This window comes from Penicillium expansum (assembly GCF_000769745.1).
Source record: "Penicillium expansum strain MD-8 chromosome Unknown contig268, whole genome shotgun sequence".
NCBI classification, from domain to species: domain Eukaryota; kingdom Fungi; phylum Ascomycota; class Eurotiomycetes; order Eurotiales; family Aspergillaceae; genus Penicillium; species Penicillium expansum.
Window position 1 is genome coordinate 707247 of NW_015971324.1, and position 20984 is coordinate 728230.

The 20984-nt window shown below is 49.3% G+C and overlaps 9 protein-coding genes across 9 annotated transcripts; 4 read left to right on the forward strand and 5 right to left on the reverse strand.

Moving 5' to 3' along the window:
* Positions 1-1060: 1060 nt before the first annotated feature.
* PEX2_079570 (putative nuclear envelope protein Brr6) lies at positions 1061-2515 on the reverse strand (the record flags this gene model as incomplete). Its single annotated transcript, XM_016745227.1, has 2 exons — positions 1061-1384; positions 1436-2515. The coding sequence occupies 2 exons, from the start codon at positions 2513-2515 to the stop codon at positions 1061-1063; spliced, it is 1404 nt and encodes a 467-aa protein (XP_016598145.1).
* A 335-nt stretch (positions 2516-2850) lies between these two features.
* Positions 2851-3861, reverse strand: cwc26 (putative cell cycle control protein (Cwf26); the record flags this gene model as incomplete). Its single annotated transcript, XM_016745228.1, has 1 exon — positions 2851-3861. One exon carries the CDS (start codon positions 3859-3861, stop codon positions 2851-2853), a length of 1011 nt encoding a protein of 336 aa, XP_016598146.1.
* Positions 3862-4064: 203 nt separating this feature from the next.
* On the forward strand, positions 4065-4626 carry PEX2_079590 (MGMT family protein; the record flags this gene model as incomplete). Its single annotated transcript, XM_016745229.1, has 3 exons — positions 4065-4179; positions 4238-4364; positions 4470-4626. The coding sequence occupies 3 exons, from the start codon at positions 4065-4067 to the stop codon at positions 4624-4626; spliced, it is 399 nt and encodes a 132-aa protein (XP_016598147.1).
* Positions 4627-5217: 591 nt separating this feature from the next.
* PEX2_079600 (serine/threonine-protein kinase) lies at positions 5218-7193 on the reverse strand (the record flags this gene model as incomplete). Its single annotated transcript, XM_016745230.1, has 5 exons — positions 5218-5655; positions 5712-5949; positions 6017-6089; positions 6159-6976; positions 7027-7193. 5 exons carry the CDS (start codon positions 7191-7193, stop codon positions 5218-5220), a joined length of 1734 nt encoding a protein of 577 aa, XP_016598148.1.
* An 896-nt stretch (positions 7194-8089) lies between these two features.
* PEX2_079610 (metallophosphatase domain-containing protein) lies at positions 8090-9205 on the forward strand (the record flags this gene model as incomplete). Its single annotated transcript, XM_016745231.1, has 1 exon — positions 8090-9205. The coding sequence occupies one exon, from the start codon at positions 8090-8092 to the stop codon at positions 9203-9205; it is 1116 nt and encodes a 371-aa protein (XP_016598149.1).
* Positions 9206-9849: 644 nt separating this feature from the next.
* PEX2_079620 (L-lactate dehydrogenase (cytochrome)) lies at positions 9850-11466 on the reverse strand (the record flags this gene model as incomplete). Its single annotated transcript, XM_016745232.1, has 3 exons — positions 9850-10926; positions 10990-11303; positions 11358-11466. 3 exons carry the CDS (start codon positions 11464-11466, stop codon positions 9850-9852), a joined length of 1500 nt encoding a protein of 499 aa, XP_016598150.1.
* Positions 11467-14964: 3498 nt separating this feature from the next.
* On the forward strand, positions 14965-16643 carry PEX2_079630 (putative MFS monosaccharide transporter; the record flags this gene model as incomplete). The annotated part of the gene is made up of 2 exons (XM_016745233.1): positions 14965-15058; positions 15112-16643. 2 exons carry the CDS (start codon positions 14965-14967, stop codon positions 16641-16643), a joined length of 1626 nt encoding a protein of 541 aa, XP_016598151.1.
* Positions 16644-17433: 790 nt separating this feature from the next.
* PEX2_079640 (Amino acid/polyamine transporter I) lies at positions 17434-19267 on the reverse strand (the record flags this gene model as incomplete). The annotated part of the gene is made up of 5 exons (XM_016745234.1): positions 17434-17663; positions 17768-18082; positions 18138-18672; positions 18729-18879; positions 19008-19267. 5 exons carry the CDS (start codon positions 19265-19267, stop codon positions 17434-17436), a joined length of 1491 nt encoding a protein of 496 aa, XP_016598152.1.
* A 445-nt stretch (positions 19268-19712) lies between these two features.
* Positions 19713-20891, forward strand: PEX2_079650 (Aminotransferase, class V/Cysteine desulfurase; the record flags this gene model as incomplete). Its single annotated transcript, XM_016745235.1, has 1 exon — positions 19713-20891. The coding sequence occupies one exon, from the start codon at positions 19713-19715 to the stop codon at positions 20889-20891; it is 1179 nt and encodes a 392-aa protein (XP_016598153.1).
* Positions 20892-20984: the final 93 nt, after the last annotated feature.

Below are 20984 nucleotides of genomic sequence, written 5' to 3' on the forward strand. Positions count from 1 at the left end.
AAGTTGTCCTGCCAGCGGTAGAGATACATCATATACTTTGTTCCATCCAGCCAAAAGGTTCGCCGGATCTAGCTTTGCGGCTTTCATCAGCTTCCAGTTTGGCAAAACCCCCAACATAGTCTCTGTCTGGGAGTTTCATCTTGCTACTATGTGTATCACTGATCGTTTCGTTGCCTCCCTTCTTAGTGAACGAACTCCAGCATTGAGAAGCATGAAACCGCAGATATAACTCGTGTTTTGGTCGCCGTTCTCTCTGTGGTGTTTTCTTCCTGCACCCGCTATATTCCATAGTAACTGTGTCTTCCTACCTTTTCAATTCCTAGGACCTCTATCAACATCGGCGGTCAAAACCTTCGTTGCTGTAGCCTCGACATCGCGTTGCGAGCAGCCGGGCTAATTATCGAAGCGACGCGTTTTAGCAAGCCTAAGCCAAGCCTAGCTAAGCAAAGTACGATAGCCTTCCAACTACTGAGAGCTCGTCTCTTTGACAGCAGTCCAGCAACATTATATGGGCGGGGAGAAGGAGCAAGGGGCTGGCGATAAATGGTTTACTGCAACATTGAGCGTGCCATATTATGTTCCCAAGCGATCTAGCGCGCGGCAATTGTTTTGATGATACGTCATTCATAGGATCGAGGAAGATTCGGCGGAGAATTCGAGATGAGAGACAGGATTGAATATTAGAATAGCTCCGACTAACGATAACCGCGGAAAGCCGCCGAGACGGATAATCCCCGGCGTTTCCTTCGCATTTCGAACCCGGTAATACTCCACACTAAGCATATATATCGCTGAATATGCCTAGGCAAAAACCAGTACCTAGTAGTACCAGAGGTAGACAGCAGAGAAGCCAATAGACCCCCCAGAATTGAATAAACTCGAAAAAAATACAAGAAATGAAAACACCATGACGATGGTATGTAATAGAACACCAATCCCGGACCAATTCAAAATCCCAATCCGGAATATGATCCCATCCCCGCTGGTTATGCTGCCAACCCATCTGCTGTAAAAAAAAAGTACGCCGACCAGACCTAGGCCTAAAGATGAAACAAGTGGTTTAGGTAAACCTGCGCTTGGTTGGGCTCGGTGTTCGGAGGTGCTGCTCACGCTCACGAGAGCGCTCAGTGACAAATTCCATCGCCCGTGTGTTCTCGAGCATCAGGGGCTGATCTTGTTTCTCGTTGTAAGCGACACCTTGGGTTTGCCGAGGGTCTTGCTGCGCATAATACCCGAAGGAGGGGTTGTGCTGCAGCTGGGGGTGCATGGATTGGGGTGGGGGTGGGTGTTGTGCGTAGTGCTGTTGCTGGAGACGGTGTCTGAATGAGCGGAATGACCAGTTGCTAACAACAGTAACGGTAGATATGGTTGCGAGGAAGAACAGCTAGTATACAAGTCAGTAAATATCCAAACCCGAGTACGCTGAGAAACTCACAATCGCCTTCCAGCTGATGGGGTCAATGAAACTGTTGATAATAATAGCCATTGTATGCGCAGAGACCTTGGCGCGGCCAACCTTTGCTGGGTCACGATTCATGCACCGTTCCCAGTTCTCGCATATAGTCTCCAAGGCCGGCGCGCGACTCGATCGCCCGCAGTCGTTGTCGATGTAGCTTTTCGTGCAGACTGCCATGTCGGCCAAGATAGTATCGGACATTTCCTGCGCAGCCTGCTCGAACTCGTTGCGAATGGCCGACACAAATCCGAAGACGACATAGACGGCTAGAGAAAACAGCGACAAGTTGACCACCAGTTGGGCCCACCATGACAGGATGGCGGGGACATTCGGGTGTGCCTCCAACATGCTGAAGAACTCGGACCATGATGACACTCGCGAGCGGCCCTGTTCGGAATTCTGTCCCTTCCCTTGTTTCGTGGCTTTCATCGACTTCTCTTCCCTGCTGCTGGGCCGGTCTTGCTCGCTATCGTCATCGCTGTCGACTCGTATTTGTCGGCCGAGTTCCTTGTCTCTTCGTCGCTTCTTTTGTATCCGATGCAAGGCTGCGTTTGAGTGGTGGGTCAGCCGAGGGATTTCACCTCGCCCTGGACTCTGCGGATTCCGCCCATGAAAGTTAAATAGTGACGCAGTCCCCTTTCCTGACTTGTACTGCGGCTCGGGCGTATCCTCGTTGTCTGCATATTCCGGCGACGACATATTCTCAGCGCCTGATGAGAAATCCACGTCGAATTTCCGTGGGGTCTGGAAAGCAGGTTGGCCAAATTTAGCCTTCGGCGATGGTGGTGCGGGTTGTTGTCGGGGCTGCGAGAAGAGGAAGGGTTGGGAATTGGGTTCCCGGAGGGAGGGTAGTGCTTGTTTCTGGGGAGATTCAAATGCGCTGTATGTCCCTGTGCGATTGTCAGCAAGCTTGAGATTGCAGTTGTCCTCGTGCAGAGCAGGATACGAACGTTTCTTGTCATGTTGCGCTCCAAGCTGGTAGAAGGGCGAGGTCACATCGCCGGGGGCTCGAGTCTGCCATTCAAAGTCCATTGGACTCTCTCCTGTTCGTTTGTCCATCCTTAAGTCGAGCAAAGTATAGATCTGTAGCGGGTGGATGGTGAGGGTTAAAAGGCGGGAAGTTTTTTGTTTGGGGTAAACATCCAGACTCCCGTAGCAACCTTGGCATTAACACTCTTTATCTCCGAGAAGAACTGTACTTCATATTTTTTACTCGTATTTTAGATTTCATTGTACTCATTCTATGGTATAATTTACAGGTTGAGGAAGGAAATAAACAGACTCAGATCAAACATCCAAGCCAGTCAGATCATTTGATGCATTGGGCGACCAGCACCCACTATGGGTATTAAACAAGATGGAAAGCATATAAGATAGACAGCATGAGAAGCCATCTACTCATCCATCTGCCACTGGTATTCCAAAGCTTCAAACCGGGTCTTCTTGTTCCGCGACGTGAACCAGTCCTTCTCAAACCCATTGCCCCGATCCACTCCATCCCACCGGTGCCCTGGCCGGATCCCATACCGATTAGGCTGGAAGGAACCGCGATACAGCGGCCGCCCCGTAACACTGGCCCCCGCATCACGCCGGGCCGTAAGGAACTCCGCAGCGGGATCATTCCACCGATCGCGGGCCCTCATATCTTCATTCATTTCTTCGTCCTCGATCGTCCGTGCAAGTGGCATGGCCTTAATATCTTGTAGGTCCCGTCGCCGCTCCTCGCGCTGCTGTCGCTGCACATCTCCCATCAGAGCCTCACGCGCCTGTTCTTCTTTCTCGCGCTTTTCTTCTTCTGCGCGCCGGGCTTCAGCGCGTTTCATGGCCACGTTGATGATTCGGCCGGATGCGTCTCGGTAAATGGTTTCTTGGCTCTTTTGATTCACTGCTGAGGGATCGCGGTATTGGGCTTCTTCCGCTTTGCGCCGCTTTTCTTGGGCTTTCACCATCGCCACGGTTTGGGCGGCGGTTTGGAGGCCTCCTCGGGCTCCGGACTCCATGCGACCCGCGCCGTCGTCTTCATTCTCTATCATAAGCGCATCTTCATCGTCTGGGTCTTGCTGGACGGCGCGTTCGGCTGCTGCATCGGCTAGAATTGCGTCGGCGGCTTCTTGTTCACTTCCGCCTTGGCCAGGCGTGTGTCCTCCGATCGTCTTCCAGCTTGACTTCTTCGCGCGGCGGAACTCGGCAGTTTTGGCGGATGTGTCGAAAAAAGGTCTGTCCTCGTCGTCTTCTCCCGTATTTCCTAATGAGCGAATGTCTGGTGGATCATCGTCGGCAATGATGAGGCCGGAGCCTGCAGTATCGATCGCTCTGGTCTTCTTGCGCTTCTTCTTTGGCCTCTCGGTAACAGGGTCGGCTGTTAGATAATTCTTTGCCAGGTAGTCGGCGAGTGAGCCAGGCATGATTTCGGTATGGTGTATGTGAGGAATGTGGAATGTAGAGGTGCAGGTTGAGCTCAGTGATTTAATGATCCGGAGGAATATTTTCCCGAACTGTATGCCGCCTAGCGCTTCGTGTTAAGGCGTGAAGGTTATTTGATTCTGGACTCGGTAATGGAAAGAGAGACTTTGAATTTTGTTGCTGAAATAATTTGGGGATCTACACAATGCCACGCTCCGAAGAAGCAGAATGGTGGGCCAACGCAGTCTACGAAGCCATCCGAGAGGTCCCCCGGGGCAAAGTCACTTCCTACGGTCATATCGCACGTCTCCTCGGTGAACGTATGAATGCAATCATATGGTTGGTGTAGATATACTAATCATTTTTCCTTCGTAATAGCTCAGCGTCCCCGTCAGGTCGGGGTCTGTCTCAAGGTACTTGCGTCGCCAGAGTCTGGTTCGCACTTCAATTCGAATACCGTGCCGTGGCAGCGCGTGATTAATTCCAAAGGGATGATTTCGCATCGGTGCGTTTGCTCTAGGACATTCCAAAAGCTTGTATCCTGTCAAACTGGACCATATGATCAGGGATGAGCCGAACTTTTATACGTGTTCACGGCTGACAATTATAGCAGTGGACCAGGGAGTGCAGAGCGTCAGGCGGAAGCTCTCGCCCAAGAAGGTGTTGAGGTTACTACAGACAGCATGGGCGAGATGTACGTTGATTTTTCTCGGTATGGATGGTTTCCAAGCGAGCTGCCGAGTGAGGGAACGGATGAGCAGCCATGAGAATGGGAAGTTGAACACCCATCTACTGTCGGAGAGACTTTGACAACCCTCATACATTGGGTTCTAATGGCCTTGCATTGCATCTGAGCGTGAATAATGATTTGAAGAATCGCGAGGAGATTGAATCCATACATAGCAAATAGTCATAACTTGTCTGCCTGGCGGAGGGAATCTAGAAGACAGAGAGCACTTCATAGATGAGTGGGAAGAGATGAGACTAAAGACTAAAAACCCATCACGAATATGACCAATGGAAAATAGAAAGAAGAGTCTATCGGAGGGATATGAAATGGAAAAGCACCAGACACAAAAGGTACACAGATGTGCAGGGGAGAAAGGCGAGGCATAAGCATACGACCATGTTGAAAAACACCCCATCCAACCAACTACCAGCATAGGACGAAAGAAAGCTTTGAAGAAAGAAGAAATAAAGACAGAAACCAACCAGCATCAATCCGTAAATGGAAAGAGAGAAAAGATCGTTAACTCACATCATCGCCATAAGGGCATGTCCGCAATGAAAACCCAGGGGATAGCCCCATCTAGGCTGAGAAAAGAGCACAAAGAGGAAAGAGGTCACCAAGGTCACCTTCATCGCTTTTTGACCTCGGTAGCCCAGCCTTCAATACCCTCCCCACGAGTTCCAGGGGTAATTCCCAGATCGACTGCATCCATACCAGGTGTTTCCTTTATCCACTCGTGTGCTGCCATTCCACCAGCGTTCGCCCTCTTCTCCGGTGACAGATCAAGCATGGGCAGTAGGAGTTCGCTGATACGCATGCTCTCCTCCATGGAGTAGTGGTACTTTTCTCGCAGGACGTCGGGGAGGGCCCAGTGACGGAGTCGGTGGATATTGCGCAGTTCACCCTTACGATTGAAGATTTCTTGGGACCATTTGCCGGACATGCAGAGTGACTTGGGGAAGGGACCGAGTAGTTCAATGATTTGGGCGATGTGATCATCGTCCTTGCCATATTTGGTTCCTGATTGGGGATCGAAGAGGTAGTCTCCGGTTATGAGTTCGAAGACCTAGATGGTTAGTATGTTTTTCAACTCTCGCTATGAGTTATGATCATGTCACTCACCATGCATGCCATACTCCACACATCAGTACTGGCACCCCACTTAGAGCCCAGTATGACTTCGGGCGAGCGGTATTGACGAGTTTGAATGTCGTTGGTGAAATGATGACCGACCCAGCAAGCATTGCCTAAGTCTGCAATCTTGACAGAAATAATATTGACGTCAAGTTCTTCCTCTGATGATTTGCTCGAAGAGCCTTTATCGAGAGAAATACCAGACACTTCTCGCTCCAGAAGATCACTGTATGTATATTGTTAGATCAAGTTTCAATCAATCAAGGCAATGAAGATGAGATATCATGACGTACGCAGTTTTCTCTCGCTGGTTTTGCTTCACATCTTCTTCCTTCACCCCAAGCAGTTCTCTCATAGAGGGAATTTCTGCAATAGATGTTAGGTCAGTTTCAGTTCGCGCACGATCATGCTATAGGTGCATCAAGGGGAACTAACCTCCAGGTTCATTGACCATCTGGCTGAGGCTACTGTGTGAGTTAGAAGAGCTATGTTTGAAGTCGAAGCTATTGAAGCTGGTGTTGAGAGGACTAGGGAGCGGCTGGCTCCCTGTGATCAGTGTGCGTCGCCGTCTCCTCCCATTCCGGTTATCCTCTTTCTCCTTCTCCTCTTTATTAGCTTCTTCCTTAACATGCGCCTTGACGATCTGCTCCACGTCTCCAATCTCGATCAGCACATTTTCTGGCTTCAGGTCTGTGTGGATGATCCCACACTCGCGGTGGAGATAATCCAAGCCCAGCAGTACTTGCTTCGCAATCTGCTTGACTAGCGGCATGGGAATACCGCGGTGGTTCCACCGCTTGATCAAACCCAACAAGTTCTCGCCCAGGACCTCGAAAACCATACAAACATGGATACCGTTTGGCCCCTTATGCTCAAACGAGTCCAGCAGACTAACCACATGCTTCCGACCAGGGTGAGATGGTTTTGCTTGCACTATTTTGTTGAGGAGCTTAATTTCGTCGATGGCGGTTTCAGTGTAGTGTGCGGCGGATCGAACGACCTTCAGCGCGACGTGCTTGTTGGTAGTTGTGTCCCGCGACAACCAGACTGTAGAGAAATGACCCCATCCAAGCTTGCGCACGACAATATAGCGACCATTGTTGTATGCTTCGCCGACAGCGACGGGGTGGTATCCACCCTTGCAGTAATCTTCGGAGTCTTCCTCTTCTGCGGTAGCCTCGAGTTCTTCGCCAGACGATGAGGATGAGGAGCGCGATGCAGATGCTTTGGGATTTGACTGAGCAGCGCCGGTTCTGTTCCAGGGATTAGTAACCATGTTCATCAGGAACATTTCAACACATACGATTCTGTAGCGCCGGGCGCAGGGTTCGCTTCATTGGTGAGGATGGGCTTCAAGTCGGTACCCTTTCTCCTCTTCTTTCCTCCGCTGCCATTGGCAGCTGAAGCAGCAACGTTTGCCATCTGTTTGCCCTTGTTGAGCATCGCCTTGGTAAGATCGACTCCCTCCATGGTGTGGAGATTTGGGAGGTCAAGCTGAGAGGCGGGGCACACTGGCTTTTGGTTGGCTCAAGCGGAACTTAGAGGCGGTGGATGTTGGAGGGGCCTCTACCACCACGGTAAAGACACGGTAATCAGGTGAATATGGCTTTGAAGTTGCGAAGATTTCAGACAGAGAATATTTTAGAGGGGGAAGAAAAAAAAGAAGCAGCCAAATGAAAAATAGCGGGTAAGGCACAGCCCAAAAAGAAGATGGGCCAGAGCGACGATCCGATCGCAAAGTCAAGTTTTATGAGATCGAAATGAAGATAGATCTCGGAGAAAAGGGGAGTCTTGGGATGGAATGGTTTTCCGCAAGCAGCCACAGCGTCGTGGTGGCAAATATCGACGCATTGAGTATAGAAAATAAATAGCCTAGAACAACTGAATGTGCTGAGTGTCCTGAACGTGCTGGATATACTTGGATATACTGGATAAATAGATGTAGAGAGAAAAGAAAAGAGAAATCTCAACACAAGGTTGTTAGTACTTCGATTAACTGGCAGAAACACAGCAAGTAATAAGTACACGGACATATTCGGTGAGCTGATATATTCTGTGTTGACTCTCTTGACACTCTTGACTTCTTGGCTCTCTTCACAGATGTTTTAGGCCGTTTATGCTACATATACCTTAACCCGATTATCTATCATATCTCACACTATATTCCATCTATTATCAATTATTCTATCAAATTTCAATCAAATCAGAAAAGATACCGAAAAAAGAAGGAGAAAAAAAAAAGATCGACTGTAGTCCTGATGTCACGATCCCCCCGCGCGCTTGGGGTAACTGGGTACCTGACTTTATCTCGGTGGATTCACCTCTTGAACTCTTAAGACTCTAGCCTCTCTGGCTTCTCTGCCACCATGACAAGCCCCTTCAACCGCCGCCCTATTCCCGACTACTTTATCGCCTCCCCCTTGGTGGCTCTACTCTATCCAGTACACCAGATCTTACTCCGTCTGCGTGGACCTCCTCGACTCCCTCCGCCAGGCACTCAGCCAATCCGAGTAGTCTGCATCTCCGATACTCACACCCTCGAATGGCCAGACGTACCTGACGGAGACCTTCTCATCCACGCCGGCGATCTCTGCAATGACGGCTCCGCGCGCGATATTCAAGCCGCTGTTGACTGGCTCCGAAGCCTTCCCCACCCATACAAAGTCGCCATCGGAGGCAACCATGACAGCTACTTCGATGTGCGGTCACGTCTAGATGAGGACCGCATAGACCCAGCTTCTACGGGGGATTCCTTTGCCGCAGTCTCCTCCTCCACAGCATCCATCCACTCACTCCACGAGCTGAACAGCGCCTCCCGCATCGACTGGGGCGACATCCACTACCTCCAACACTCAGCTGTGACCCTTTCGTTCACAGATACCTCCACACCCTCACCCACAACACCCCTCACCAGCTCCCGCTCGCGCTCTCTCACAATCTACGGCGCGCCCCAAGTCCCAGCCATCGTCCCCTTCGGCCCCGAGCACGCCTTCACATACCCTCAATACCACGACGCCTGGTCTGGTACCGTCCCCCCAGAAACAGACATCCTCGTCACCCACACTCCACCCCAAGCCCACCTCGACCTATCCCCCATATATTCCATAGGCTGTCCCAATCTACTAGCGGAATCATGGCGTGTCCGTCCTGCCCTCCACGTCTTCGGCCACGTTCATGAATCTGCAGGCCAGGAACCTATCTTCTGGGATGAGGCCCAACGCGCCTGGGAAAGATTGTGTGCCTCACGCCGCTCCCGTGCGCGCTTTAGCCGCCTTGCTTCGCTAGCCGGCTTCCTGCGCGATCTGTTCGACCTGTCTGCCTGGGTGGATGCCGCGCGGGTCGTGGGATACGGAATCCTAGGTGTGGTTTGGGCCCAGGTCTGGGGTGGTGAGAACCTTCATGGCGGGTGGATGGTCAACGCTGCTTGCATGTATCGTGATAGTGGCAAGCTGGGTAACCCGCCGAGGGTTTTTGAGCTGTGATCTTCCACCGATGCGCATAGCGTTCGCTTTTTGCTTCCTGTTAATAATACCATACACGTTTCGTCGGTTTGCGTTTGGTGAACTGCAACTGTACATTGAAGCTGAGCGGTTTAACTACGCCAGAAATGGCGTCTCGTTTTCGGGTATTCACCTTTGTTGATCTCAGCCTGTGCAAACTCAAGCAGGGTTCTCAAGGTCCCTCCTGTATTTCACATTACAAAAAATGATAATTGTATAATATATATGTTGACGGTTGGCGGTCCTCATCTTAGTAAAAACATTAACCTGGCTGGGATTTGGGGAACAGAACTTCATTGAGCTTCAAACTTGTATGAAGTACTTGGATGATATTAGACTACAATGGATATTAGAAGAAATCCGATGGTACTTATTCATGTAGGGCTTGGGTCTCACTTTATCTTCAAAATATATTTCCATAGGTTTGGCATCAAAGATTCCACAACCATAAAGATACACTTCTCTCCCGAATGAAAAAATTGTACATATTGCATGGGTATAAATATATAGATATATATATGAACTTGATGGTTACATGTCCAGACGATACCATGCTGCAGACTGACGCGAACAGCTCGGCAAGCATCAACACGAACAAAAGTGAAACAATATTGCAGCAAAGAGAACTACAACTTAGGCTTCTCGCTAAACCTCGGCGCCTCCAACGGATCATATGCACGCAGGCCAAGGGTATCAGATGGCACAACCCCAGAGTGCCCACCCAACAATCCACGGGTGTCAAGCAGACTGGGATTGAGATCCGCCACACTCGTAGCTCCAATCAACCGCATGTTCATCTCCATCTCATCCTTAAGCAGCTGCATAGCACGGTCCACACCATCAAGCCCATAAGCAGACATGGCAAATAGGAAAGGCCGCCCAATACCAATACCCGTTGCGCCCAGGCAAAGCGCCTTGAGGATATCAGTTGCGCGACGCACACCGCCGTCAACGAAGACTTCAATGCGCTTTTCCCAGCCACGCTCGCGCAGCGCAGGCATCACCTCGGCTAAAACCTCGATGCCGGACCGCGCGGTCTCGAGCTGCCGCCCGCCGTGGTTAGATAGCACGACGCCGTCACAGCCTGCCTCGACGGCACGCAGGACGTCTTCAACGCACTGCACGCCCTTCAGCACGATCGGCATGCTTGTGATAGACTTGAACCAGGGGATGTCCTTCCACGAGAGAGAGGGGTCGATGAAGGAGGAGATGGCGCGGGCGGCACCCTGAGAGCGGTCGATATTATCGCCTCCGGACTGGACGTTCGAGCCGGGATCGGAGAACTTGGAGCGCATGTCTTTCTCGCGGCGGCCGAGCTGGGGCGCGTCGACGGTGATGAAGAGGCCCTTGCAGCCGCGCTTTTCGGCGTGCTCGACAATCTTGCGCGTGATTTCGCGGTCTTTATTAACGTATAGCTGGAGCCATTGCACCTGATCGCCTTGTTTTGCGTCGAGGATCTCGTCGAAGGAGCATGAAGCGAGCGTCGGGATCATTTGTACTACGTTGTGTCGGTGGGCGGCTTTTGTGAGCACGACTTCGCCTTCTGGGTGGCCGAGCTTGCCGAGCGCTGTGGCAGTCACATAGAATGGGATTGAGCATTTTGTGCCTAGCATTGTTGTGCTCATGTCAATGTGCTCGACATCGACGAGAATTCGAGGCCTGAACCAGATCTTGTGGAAGGCTGCGTGGTTCTCGCGCATTGTCTGGGTATAGGTTAGCATTGGGGATTTTGATGCATGGGAATTATTCATATCATGGTAGCCTACAATTTCATCATCTGCTCCGCTCGAGTAGTATGCCCATGCCGTCTTCTTCATGACTTGGCGGGCCACCGCCTCAAAGTCCATCAGGTTGTAGCATGCTTCGAGGGAGGGCATGCGGGAAATGCGCTCCTGACGGTCGGCCTCCTCCGGATCGAAGGCCTTTTCTTCCTGCTCGACGGTTGCCATGTCTACCACCCCTAAGTGTTTCGACTGATCCAGAAACTTGTCTAGGGTGTCGGGAGGGTGGATTGGTTCGAACTCTTCGGTCGCATCTTTGCCTGCATACTTAAGGATGATCTTCTGACCACCGGGGTGTTCTGAGATATGTCAATGCACATTCAAGGAGAGAACAGCAGTTAAAAAACACATACCTGGAAGGAATTCTGTTACGTCGTAGGCTTTGCCGTGCACGATGACCCAGCACGAGTCTTTGGAGTTGTGTTCGGCAACATCTGCGCCGGTGAGCTTGCCTGCACTCATGTTGAAAAGTATATGAGAATATAGTCTGCAGAAGAGTAGAAGAGAGGAAGTAATTAAAGGGAAAAAGACCTGGTGGATCCTCGGGATAAATGAGTCCGGGGGAGAAAGCTGCGGGGAGCTTCTCGGCCGACTCGTCGGATGAGACCTCAAATGCTCCTTAAGTCCGTATATTAACTTGATCTTAGATTTCTTGCATCACGTCCGAAATCCAAAGAATCTGAGATTGATATTGGGGGTGGGGATCGTCATGGGAGCCTCGATCCTGGTCACGTTCTCTATATTGCATTCGGCCAGTAGTATGGAACGTATTATACATGCCCGGATGTTTTCCTTCACACCCAATGTTTCCAAATCCTATTTTTGCTGCGCTACATACTGAACTAGGAGAATTGTCAAATATGTTGTAGATGAATCACTACTAGTATTTTTCTACTCCTAAGGGCAGGTTACGATCGTTGCTGCGAGCTATGATGCCGAGGCAGGCATTCAATATTTAATGCCTGATACTTCAGGCACAGAAGCCTTCAACGACAATAATATAAGCCTTAAGTAGTAGAGTAGGCCGGTACTCGACGCAAGAGATCTTCAAACGTCTAGAACGCCATAAGTAATCATAGCCAATGGAACAAATCGTTGTTAACAGCTCTTACATTCCCTCGTTGGAATGTCGGAGACACCTCGTTGGGGAAAGAATAGCGAGTGGCCTGAGGCAACCAGATTCATATATCATTGTCACATGACCTATCGCGTAATCCACGTCATCGAGTACACAAAGTACATCATCTCATCCATGGATAACACCATTGTGTTGAAGTATAGTTGCTAAGGCTTTTCCCAAGCCAATGTTTAATGCAAGCTGATAATCGGGCAACATCGCTCATTATAAAGTACTGCAGATCAGTGGACGGATGAAGAAGCATCCTGCCTTGGTCTTGGCTGACAGCGCCACCGTCGATCGCCTGCAAAGCTTCTTTAAAACCTGGTTCGATGCTCGAAGTTCAACGATACGATAATAAAAAGCCGGTCAAGGTGGTAACGCGTGTGAGGCGCACGGGTCACTTTGTTATCGGCATCGATACAAATGCTATCATCGGGCACGTTCGGTCATTCCTCTCGCCCTTCCTGGCATTGCCGGCGCCTCCGAACATTCTCCACCCTCCCACACCTCCGCCATTTCTCCAACTTCCGCCACCGTGGTGGCCACAACCCCTCATTCCTGCCTCGTGGCTGCCGCTGACGTTGTACGGGGAAGGGGTTCAGCCAAGTGCACTGTCCATGAGCTGTACCATGTGTATCTTTCGATCTGTCCACGGAGGTACAGGTAGATCGAACCGGGGCGCCAAGGGCCATCAATGCTTGTACATTAGTTCAACCAAGCGGTATTGTAGGACCATGAATGGACATCATTTGCATTACCCTATCTTGAAAAATATATATGGCAATAATAAAGTCTAATGCCAACCATGAAGGATTCACCCACAGGTCGGCTGCGCCGATAGCCCATCGGAGGCTCTGAAATGGCGACTCAAATCCTCCAGGAAGCGGGGTCTATCTTTACAAAGTGCTCTGTTCAAAATGTATATGCACTGTGACATCGTTTGACGCTCGGCGGTTCTATTGCCCAATCGACCCCTCATCGGGACCCCGATGGGCTGGGATATGAGATAAAGATTGACATATTTACGAAAAGTACAGAGGACGAGACAGGAAGGCGGTTCCCCAAGACGCATTACTAGCCGAAGGAGACCCATCGATAGTCTCCTAAATCTCCTGAATTGTGAACATGGACACGCGGACCTGCCATGTAGAGAACTAGTCTCTACCATAGTACGCTTCAACGGCTGAGAGTTTTTCCAATCTGAGTCCAGTGCATTCGCATATGGAGAAAAAAGAATGAACCATCAACCATGTCCTGTAAATTCATTTTCTTCTGATTTTGTGGTTGCCTTTGTTGCGCTCGTATCCACTTAGTTGCAGTTCGAGAAAACTTCGAATACGCCAGGAAGTGGTTCAACGACATCATTGCGGATACTAGGCGACACTTTTCCGCCGGAGATACTCTTTGAGGGGATTTGATGGATCATCCCGCATCTCTTTGAGACATGACGTGGGTCGTCATTTGAATGGTAGAAGAAAAAAAACGAAAAGATTTATAAGTTTTTATACAATTCATGTGTCATTCTTTTACTTCAGGCTGAAAAGAAGCAACGGTCAAGAAAAAAAAAAAAGCCTCGCCGGTCCTAAGCGCCTTGGCTCTTGGCTCTTGGCTCGCATAATCTGTACAGTAAAATGTGTTATTCCACTTGTTGTTTTCGGATCCGAGTACAGCATTGTACAACATATGCAGCCTTATATTGTATTACTTACAACCTAGATCGGAATCCCTAAAGAAGCGAGAAAGAAAAACCATTGCATATAATATCAAAAGATCTCAATAACTTAGAGCAAGGAGGATGGGTTGTGCGCATTCTGTATCGAGTAAGCCAGAATGATGATCCATGTCCGATCCTTTTAGTGTGGCGCTAATCCCTTCACGGCACCAGCATTTCTCGTCATCGCCGAGTTTCTTCGGGATGGGGACGGCTTCCCGAGTCCCGTTTTGCAACCAGCGCCGACGGGAGTGGCTTGGCGCTTGGACTCCGAGTTGCATTGAGATCGAGTACAACGTCCGTGTACATTTTGTAGGGACCCTAGTAGTCGTACTTACCATATTCCCGTGTGCATGCGCAATTTCGATGATAATTTGATATCGGCAAGCCTTCCTGAACGGTACAAGCCTATTATCGGTAGGGCTTCTCACCCTTACCGCTCCGGGGCAATCTCGCGTTTTATTATTTCCTCACCCGAACAATAGATGCAAACCATTTCAACATGACCCAGAATTCATTATACAAAGTGTTATGTTTGGTCAGTGGGTGCGGATCCAAGCACCACACCAAAGGTCCAGGGCTTATCCACCACTCTCGAGACACCAATCATGATGAGAATCATTACCGTCAAAAAAATAAGTCGGAGAAAATGAAAAATACACGAATTTCATATTCTGATGTCATCAGGGACGCAAACTACCGGGTGGATCTCAAAAGAAATGCTTAACCCGCCATTATTGATGCATCCGGCTGATAGGCTCCACTATTAAACAACTATGATTCGCTGAACCACAACTACTACCGCAGTGGCTTTTTTATTATTTACATTCTTTTTATTTTATTTTATCCCGAGAGTCTCGGGCTCAAGTATGGAGTAGACACGGGGGAAAAATCTTATATGCCCCACGATGAATCTCATTGCCACTTTCGTCAAATTCCGTTGGAGAAGACATTCAAATATCTCCCTATTCCCTCCTCCTGGGGTTCTTGCTTTCTCCGCGTGTCTTTATATCTCCAGTCATTCCACCCATTCAACTCATACCCACGTGTTTTAACACTGGGAACTAGTCCGTTATCCTTTGGACTTGTATAGATACGTTATATTGTCATCCCATTTTATTCTTTCATCATGGCGCCGAAATATGCTGGCATGTCCGGCAAACCCCTAGGGTTGACGGTGTCGACCATCGCTACTATGGGTTTCCTACTATTCGGTTATGATCGTGAGTATACATCGATCTATCATATCAACCTAACATTGCTAACAATCCATAAGAGGGTGTCATGTCCGGCATTATTGATTCCGATGCCTTCGGCAGGTTCATGCCTATCACCCATGGCGACTCCACCATGCAGGCCTTGGTGACTGCCGTCTACGAGTTGGGCTGTCTGGCTGGTGCCATGTACGCTTTGTTCGCTGGTGACAAGCTTGGTCGTCGTCTCATGATTATGCACGGTGCCTTCGTCATGATTATTGGTGTTGTTATTCAGATCTGTGCCATCAAGGGCCACGGAGCGACTGCCCAGTTCTTTGTCGGCCGTATCATCACTGGTATTGGAAACGGAATGAACACTTCGACTATCCCTACCTACCAGGCCGAGTGCTCGCGTTCATCCAACCGTGGTCTTCTCATCTGTATCGAGGGTGGTATCATCGCCATTGGTACAATGATCGCCTACTGGATTGACTTTGGTGCCTCCTACGGTCCTGATGACCTTGTCTGGCGTTTCCCCATTGGGTTCCAGATCTTCTTCGGTCTTATTATTATCATTGGCATGTACTATATGCCCGACTCCCCTCGCTACCTCATCTCCAAGGGTAAGGTCCACGAGGGTGAGTATGTGCTCGCTGCTCTCGGTGGTTACGAAATTGATTCCCACGAGACCCAAATCCAGAAGCAGCTTGTCATCGAATCCATCGAGGCTGCTGGTGTTGCTGCCGGTGCTGGTTACTCTGATCTTCTCACTGGTGGCAAGACCCAGCACCTGCGCCGCATGCTTATCGGTTCTTCGTCTCAAATCGCCCAGCAGCTGTCTGGTTGCAATGCTGTGATTTATTACCTGCCTGTCCTCCTAAAGAAGTCTCTTGGTCAGGATCAGTTCATGTCCATGCTCATCGGTGGCATTAACATGATTGTATATGCCATCTTCGCCACCTTCTCCTGGTTCTTTATTGAGAAGATTGGTCGCCGCAAGCTCTTCATTGGTGGTATGACAGGTCAGATGGTTTCTATGATCATCGTCTTCGCTTGTTTGATCCCCGATCAGACTGGACCTTCTAAGGGTGCCGTCTTCGGTCTGTTCCTCTACATGTCCTTCTTCGGTGCCTCTATTCTTCCCCTCCCCTGGTTGTACCCCGCCGAGATCTCGCCTCTCCGTACTCGTGCCAAGGCCAATGCCGTCTCCACCTGCTCGAACTGGCTGTTCAACTTCACTGTCGTTATGATCACCCCGGTTATGATTGATAGTATCTCCTGGGGTACCTACCTGTTCTTCGCCGTGATGAACTTCGTGTTCATTCCCCCCATGATCCTCTTCTACCCCGAGACCGCTGGTCGCAGTCTGGAGGAAATCGATCTCATCTTCGCCAAGGGCTTCTGCGAGAATATGAGCTATGTCAAGGCTGCCAAGGAGCTGCCTAAGCTCACCGACGAGGAGATTGAGGCCAAGGCTGCTGAGTATGGCTTCGAGTCTAGCCGCCGCCAGGGTGATATGGAGAACGCCGGTGAGAAGGGCTCCCCTCGCAGCACGTCCAGCGATGGCAAGGAAGTCCACGAGGAGACAGAGAACTCCAAGGACCTCTCTTGAGACCTAGAATTTCTATGAGCCCCGTTAAGCGGCTGTGTTTCAAGTTGCTGGCGTGACAGCGCTGTGCGCTGCCATTTCTCAACGTTATGGCTGTGCTGTTGCCTATGTCCAATGGACAGGTTAACGCCAGATACGCATTTTTCTTCTATTTTTTCCCTTTATTTTCTTATTTCCTTTGACATTATATACCCATTGTTTCTGGCCTGGAGGATGACACCCTGGCCCTGATGCCGGTGGATGATCCTGTCTGCACTCAAAGTGCGGTGCTATTGTTTTTTTGATAACTTCCGAAAATGGTTCGGTCGGGCGTGGGGATTCTCAGCTTCATGTACATGTGCTTTGCATGATAAAATTCTAGAGAACAAACAAATATCATATTTAATCTTTTCCATGTAAACCGCAGGCCTGTGAATTGCCTATTCGAGTTACGTAGTTTTGCCTTCTTGGGCCAAGCCGCGTAATACCCATCCGTTTTGTGCCCCTGACGGTTACGAGACCTTAAACGGCGAAAGTAAACGGCCCATCGATCTCTTTTAAGACCGCCGTATATAGTAGCTGGGTTTGTTTGTATAGGTGTTGCTAGTTTAGAAGCTTACGTGGAGGAATTTTGTGCATGGAACTGATCTGCGTACGAAATTCATTTGGGCATGGTAGCCTGGTCCACGCAGCGATCAATCTTGTTATTCGTACCTCTATCTGTAGCATAGAACGCACATGCAAAGAACTCGCTGGCATCAGTTGTGATCTACCCCATTGATACAAATCTACTTTCAGCTCTCTGACAGCTGTGCTATGCCAACTTCTCCTCGTTTTTTTCGTTTGTTGTCTGGTTATCACGCTCTGCCTCCTCAATTTGTTGGTACTCCAGTCGCCCTGTGATGAGATCCATCTCCTCGGCTTTGACATGTCGTGTTCGAGCAAAGATCTTCCAAGAAACGATATTGATCGCATAAACTGCAACTCCAATATAAGATGTGAGAAAATTGGCGAGTTTGAAGTGTGGTATGAAGGCGTTGTAGCCTACGATTATCACAGTTAGTGTCCATATTACCTAGCTGCACAGTGGGATGACTTGCCATTGAAGACTATGATGATAATAGTAAAGGCTAAAGCAAACCAGGTACCATATGGTTGTAAAGGTCCTTTGTATGGAAGCTGCTCTCGACTTTCCCCTTGTTTTTTCATTCCGCGGCGAAATCCTAGGTACGAGACCAGGATGTTGACCCAGTTCAAAGTCCCAAAGACTGTCACTAGACTCACGAAATATCCGAACACTGTAGAAGCAGACTTGGCTGCGTTCATATAAGCAAGAAGGCTAAACATAGACGTTGCCGCAACGCCATAAATGGGCACGCCCCTTTTCGTAGTGCGTGTGAAGATTTTCGGGGCATGACCTTCTTTTGCAAGCGAATAAAGTGTACGTGCACCCACGTAAATGTCTTGAGGCCATCATTAAACGGTGCATTCTTTACTTGGGTCATGCAATTAACTTACCAGTGTTTGAAGCGCTCACCACAAATACCAGAATAGCAGCGTTCATGATGTCGGGTAAAACGCCGATATTCCCCAATTTCATAGCAATGACATACGGTGATGCCGATGCCCCGGTACTGGCCTTCGTTGATCCAATAAGAAGATCGTTGTTGTAAGGCACCGCCATTCCGAGAAGAAATACACCCAAAATGTAAAAAACAGAAATTCTCCACAGAGTCTGCCGGATAGCTCTAGGAATATTGCGTCGTGGATTAGGGGTTTCGGCAAAAGCGACTCCAACAACTTCTGTTCCAGTATACGCGAAACAAGACTGAACTAGACATGCAAAGAAACCGAGGAATTTCCCGACTGGGCCGGTTTCGAGATACTCTGTAAATGCCCCCGGTTCGCTCCAGTACCGGAATCCGACACGTTGGTGGTTAGGGCTTCTCCCGAGGGACACAATGAGACAGGTTAACATGGCGACAATAAGGGCAATGATCTTTATGGAGGACAGCATAAATTCAGCTTCACCGAAGCTGCCGACATGCAAAACCTTAGTTTCATTAGTTACGGTCCGCGGATAAAACGAGTCAACCTTGGGAAGCGTACATTGATTGAAATGACCACTACCGCAAATACAGTCACCCAAATTGCGACGTTCAGGTCCGGCCTCCAACACTGAATGACCAAGCCAGCGGCCGTCAAGTTATTTGCTAGTACAATAGCGTACTTGAGAAAGTAGTTCCATCCTGTGGCAAAGCTGCACGAATGAGTTGTGCATCTAAGACGAACAGAAGAAAGGAACTTTACCCGAGAGCAGGGTCCACAAAGCGAGACGCATATCCGTTAAATCCGCTTTCCATAGGCAAGAAAGATGCCATTTCTCACATAGCAGTCATGACAAAGTATATCACTGCCCCGGTAACGGTGTAGGCGATGAGTAAGCTGCCAGGTCCGCCCCTAGACAGTCCTGTGCCAGTACCGATAATCAGACCAGTACCGAGAGCACCTACAATAGCGAGCATGTTCACTTGGCGGGACTTGAAGTCACGACGCAGTTGCTGCATCGGGATTTGTTCCATCTGCCCTTCTGCATCGTCAATGGAATCGTGTCCTTGGAGAATTACCTTTTCTGGTATTTGGGGCATTTTCGACGTAACTTCAGAATCAATCTAGATGGTGATTTAGGAAATTCATATTAGGTTGCGTACCATATGAGCATATTTGTAGTAGGTGGTCTTAATCAAATTAGGCAAGATACAAATATCTATGGATATTTTGATAGGATGATAAGCCGATAACGTGAATCCCCGCATTACGGAGGACAAAGTCCGTCCAATCAACACGAGTTGACTTTTATCTCTATACCCGAGGCCAAGAACCTTGCCTATCGATCTATGGGATTCCTTATCCTGCCGGGTTTGATTGGTCTCGTATGGAAGTGAGGTTTAGTACAGAGCGGAGTGGCAACGCCGAACTCTCGAGAACTATAGCTTATTTGTATAGCCTCGACGAGTATTTATATAGCCCGATGTGATGTCTCTTAGGTGAAAGTACAGAAATCCTCAATTTCAAATCAAAATTCCATCCACCATGAGTCCGATTACTATGTATCAATCTACGTCTACTTTCACGGATAGTTCGTTCTCGCCTTCCGCTAAGAATGACATCTCCAAATATCGGACTTTGGTTCCGGCTGTTACTCGAGAAGATGTCCATTACCTCAATGCTTCTTTTCAGCCTGTCATGAATCTTCGAGTTCGCGCAGCCATAGATAACTTTCTCGATCAAGCCGTTGGAACTCCCGATCCCAAGTCTGGTTGGCAATCCATCGCCCAAGAAGCTCAGGGGTCTCTTGCGTCCTACCTGAACGTTCCCAAAGATTCCCTCACCTTTACCCGAGACACTACTGAGGGTCTCAATCTGTTTCAACGCTCCATCCCCTTTCAACCTGGATCAAACGTTGTACTGCTTGAGGGTGAACATCCGAACCATGTTTACGGCTGGTTGGGGCTGATTGAGCAGGGACTTGAGGTCCGTCGAATCGACACCAAGGACGAGACTTACGCCGATGCAAACACATTTGTACCCTTTGTCGATGAGAACACCATCGCCATTGGTCTTTCCTCCATTATGTTCCACAATGGGCAAATGAACAATGTTCAAGATATATGTGCTAGGTTCCGTCCTCAAGGTGTGCATGTTCTGGTCGATATGACACAGCATGTGGGCGTTTCTCCCATCAATCTGACTGAATGGGATGTCTCGGCTGCTGCATTCGGTTGTCACAAGGGTCTTGGCTGCCCCAGTGGCCTAGGTGCGCTGTACATCAATCCGAGTGTTCTGTCTTCGTTGAAGAAGACGCCTCCTATCACTGGGGCGGGTTCCATTTCCAACATCCCGTCTAATTTGATCGCCGATTCAAATGTCCAGTATCATTCCTCAACCCAGCGATACAGTCACCTAAATATATCTCTTATTGGCGCTGTCTCACTGAATGAGTCACTCGGTCTCCTCTGTGATGAGATTGGCATGAAAATAATCGAAGCCCATCTTAGGGCCCTAGGCCGCGAACTCGCTCTTGCTTTGACACCACTCGGTGTCCGGATCGTGGGTAGTAAATCTGCCGATGAGCGGGCTCCACATCTGTACGTCCTTGCATTGCTTCATCCAGACTGGGCGACACATTTCCGGGCCGAGGGGATTTACTATCCCACTATCGCCGTGGAACAAGGGTATCCTTTGGATTCTATAACAATGTGGCCGATGTGAGAGTCTTGGGAGATTCTATTCTGAGGGGGTTGGAGAAGGGCATTCCTTGCGAATGAATTGGACACAATGAGGAGATAGCTAGTCAAGCCGTTG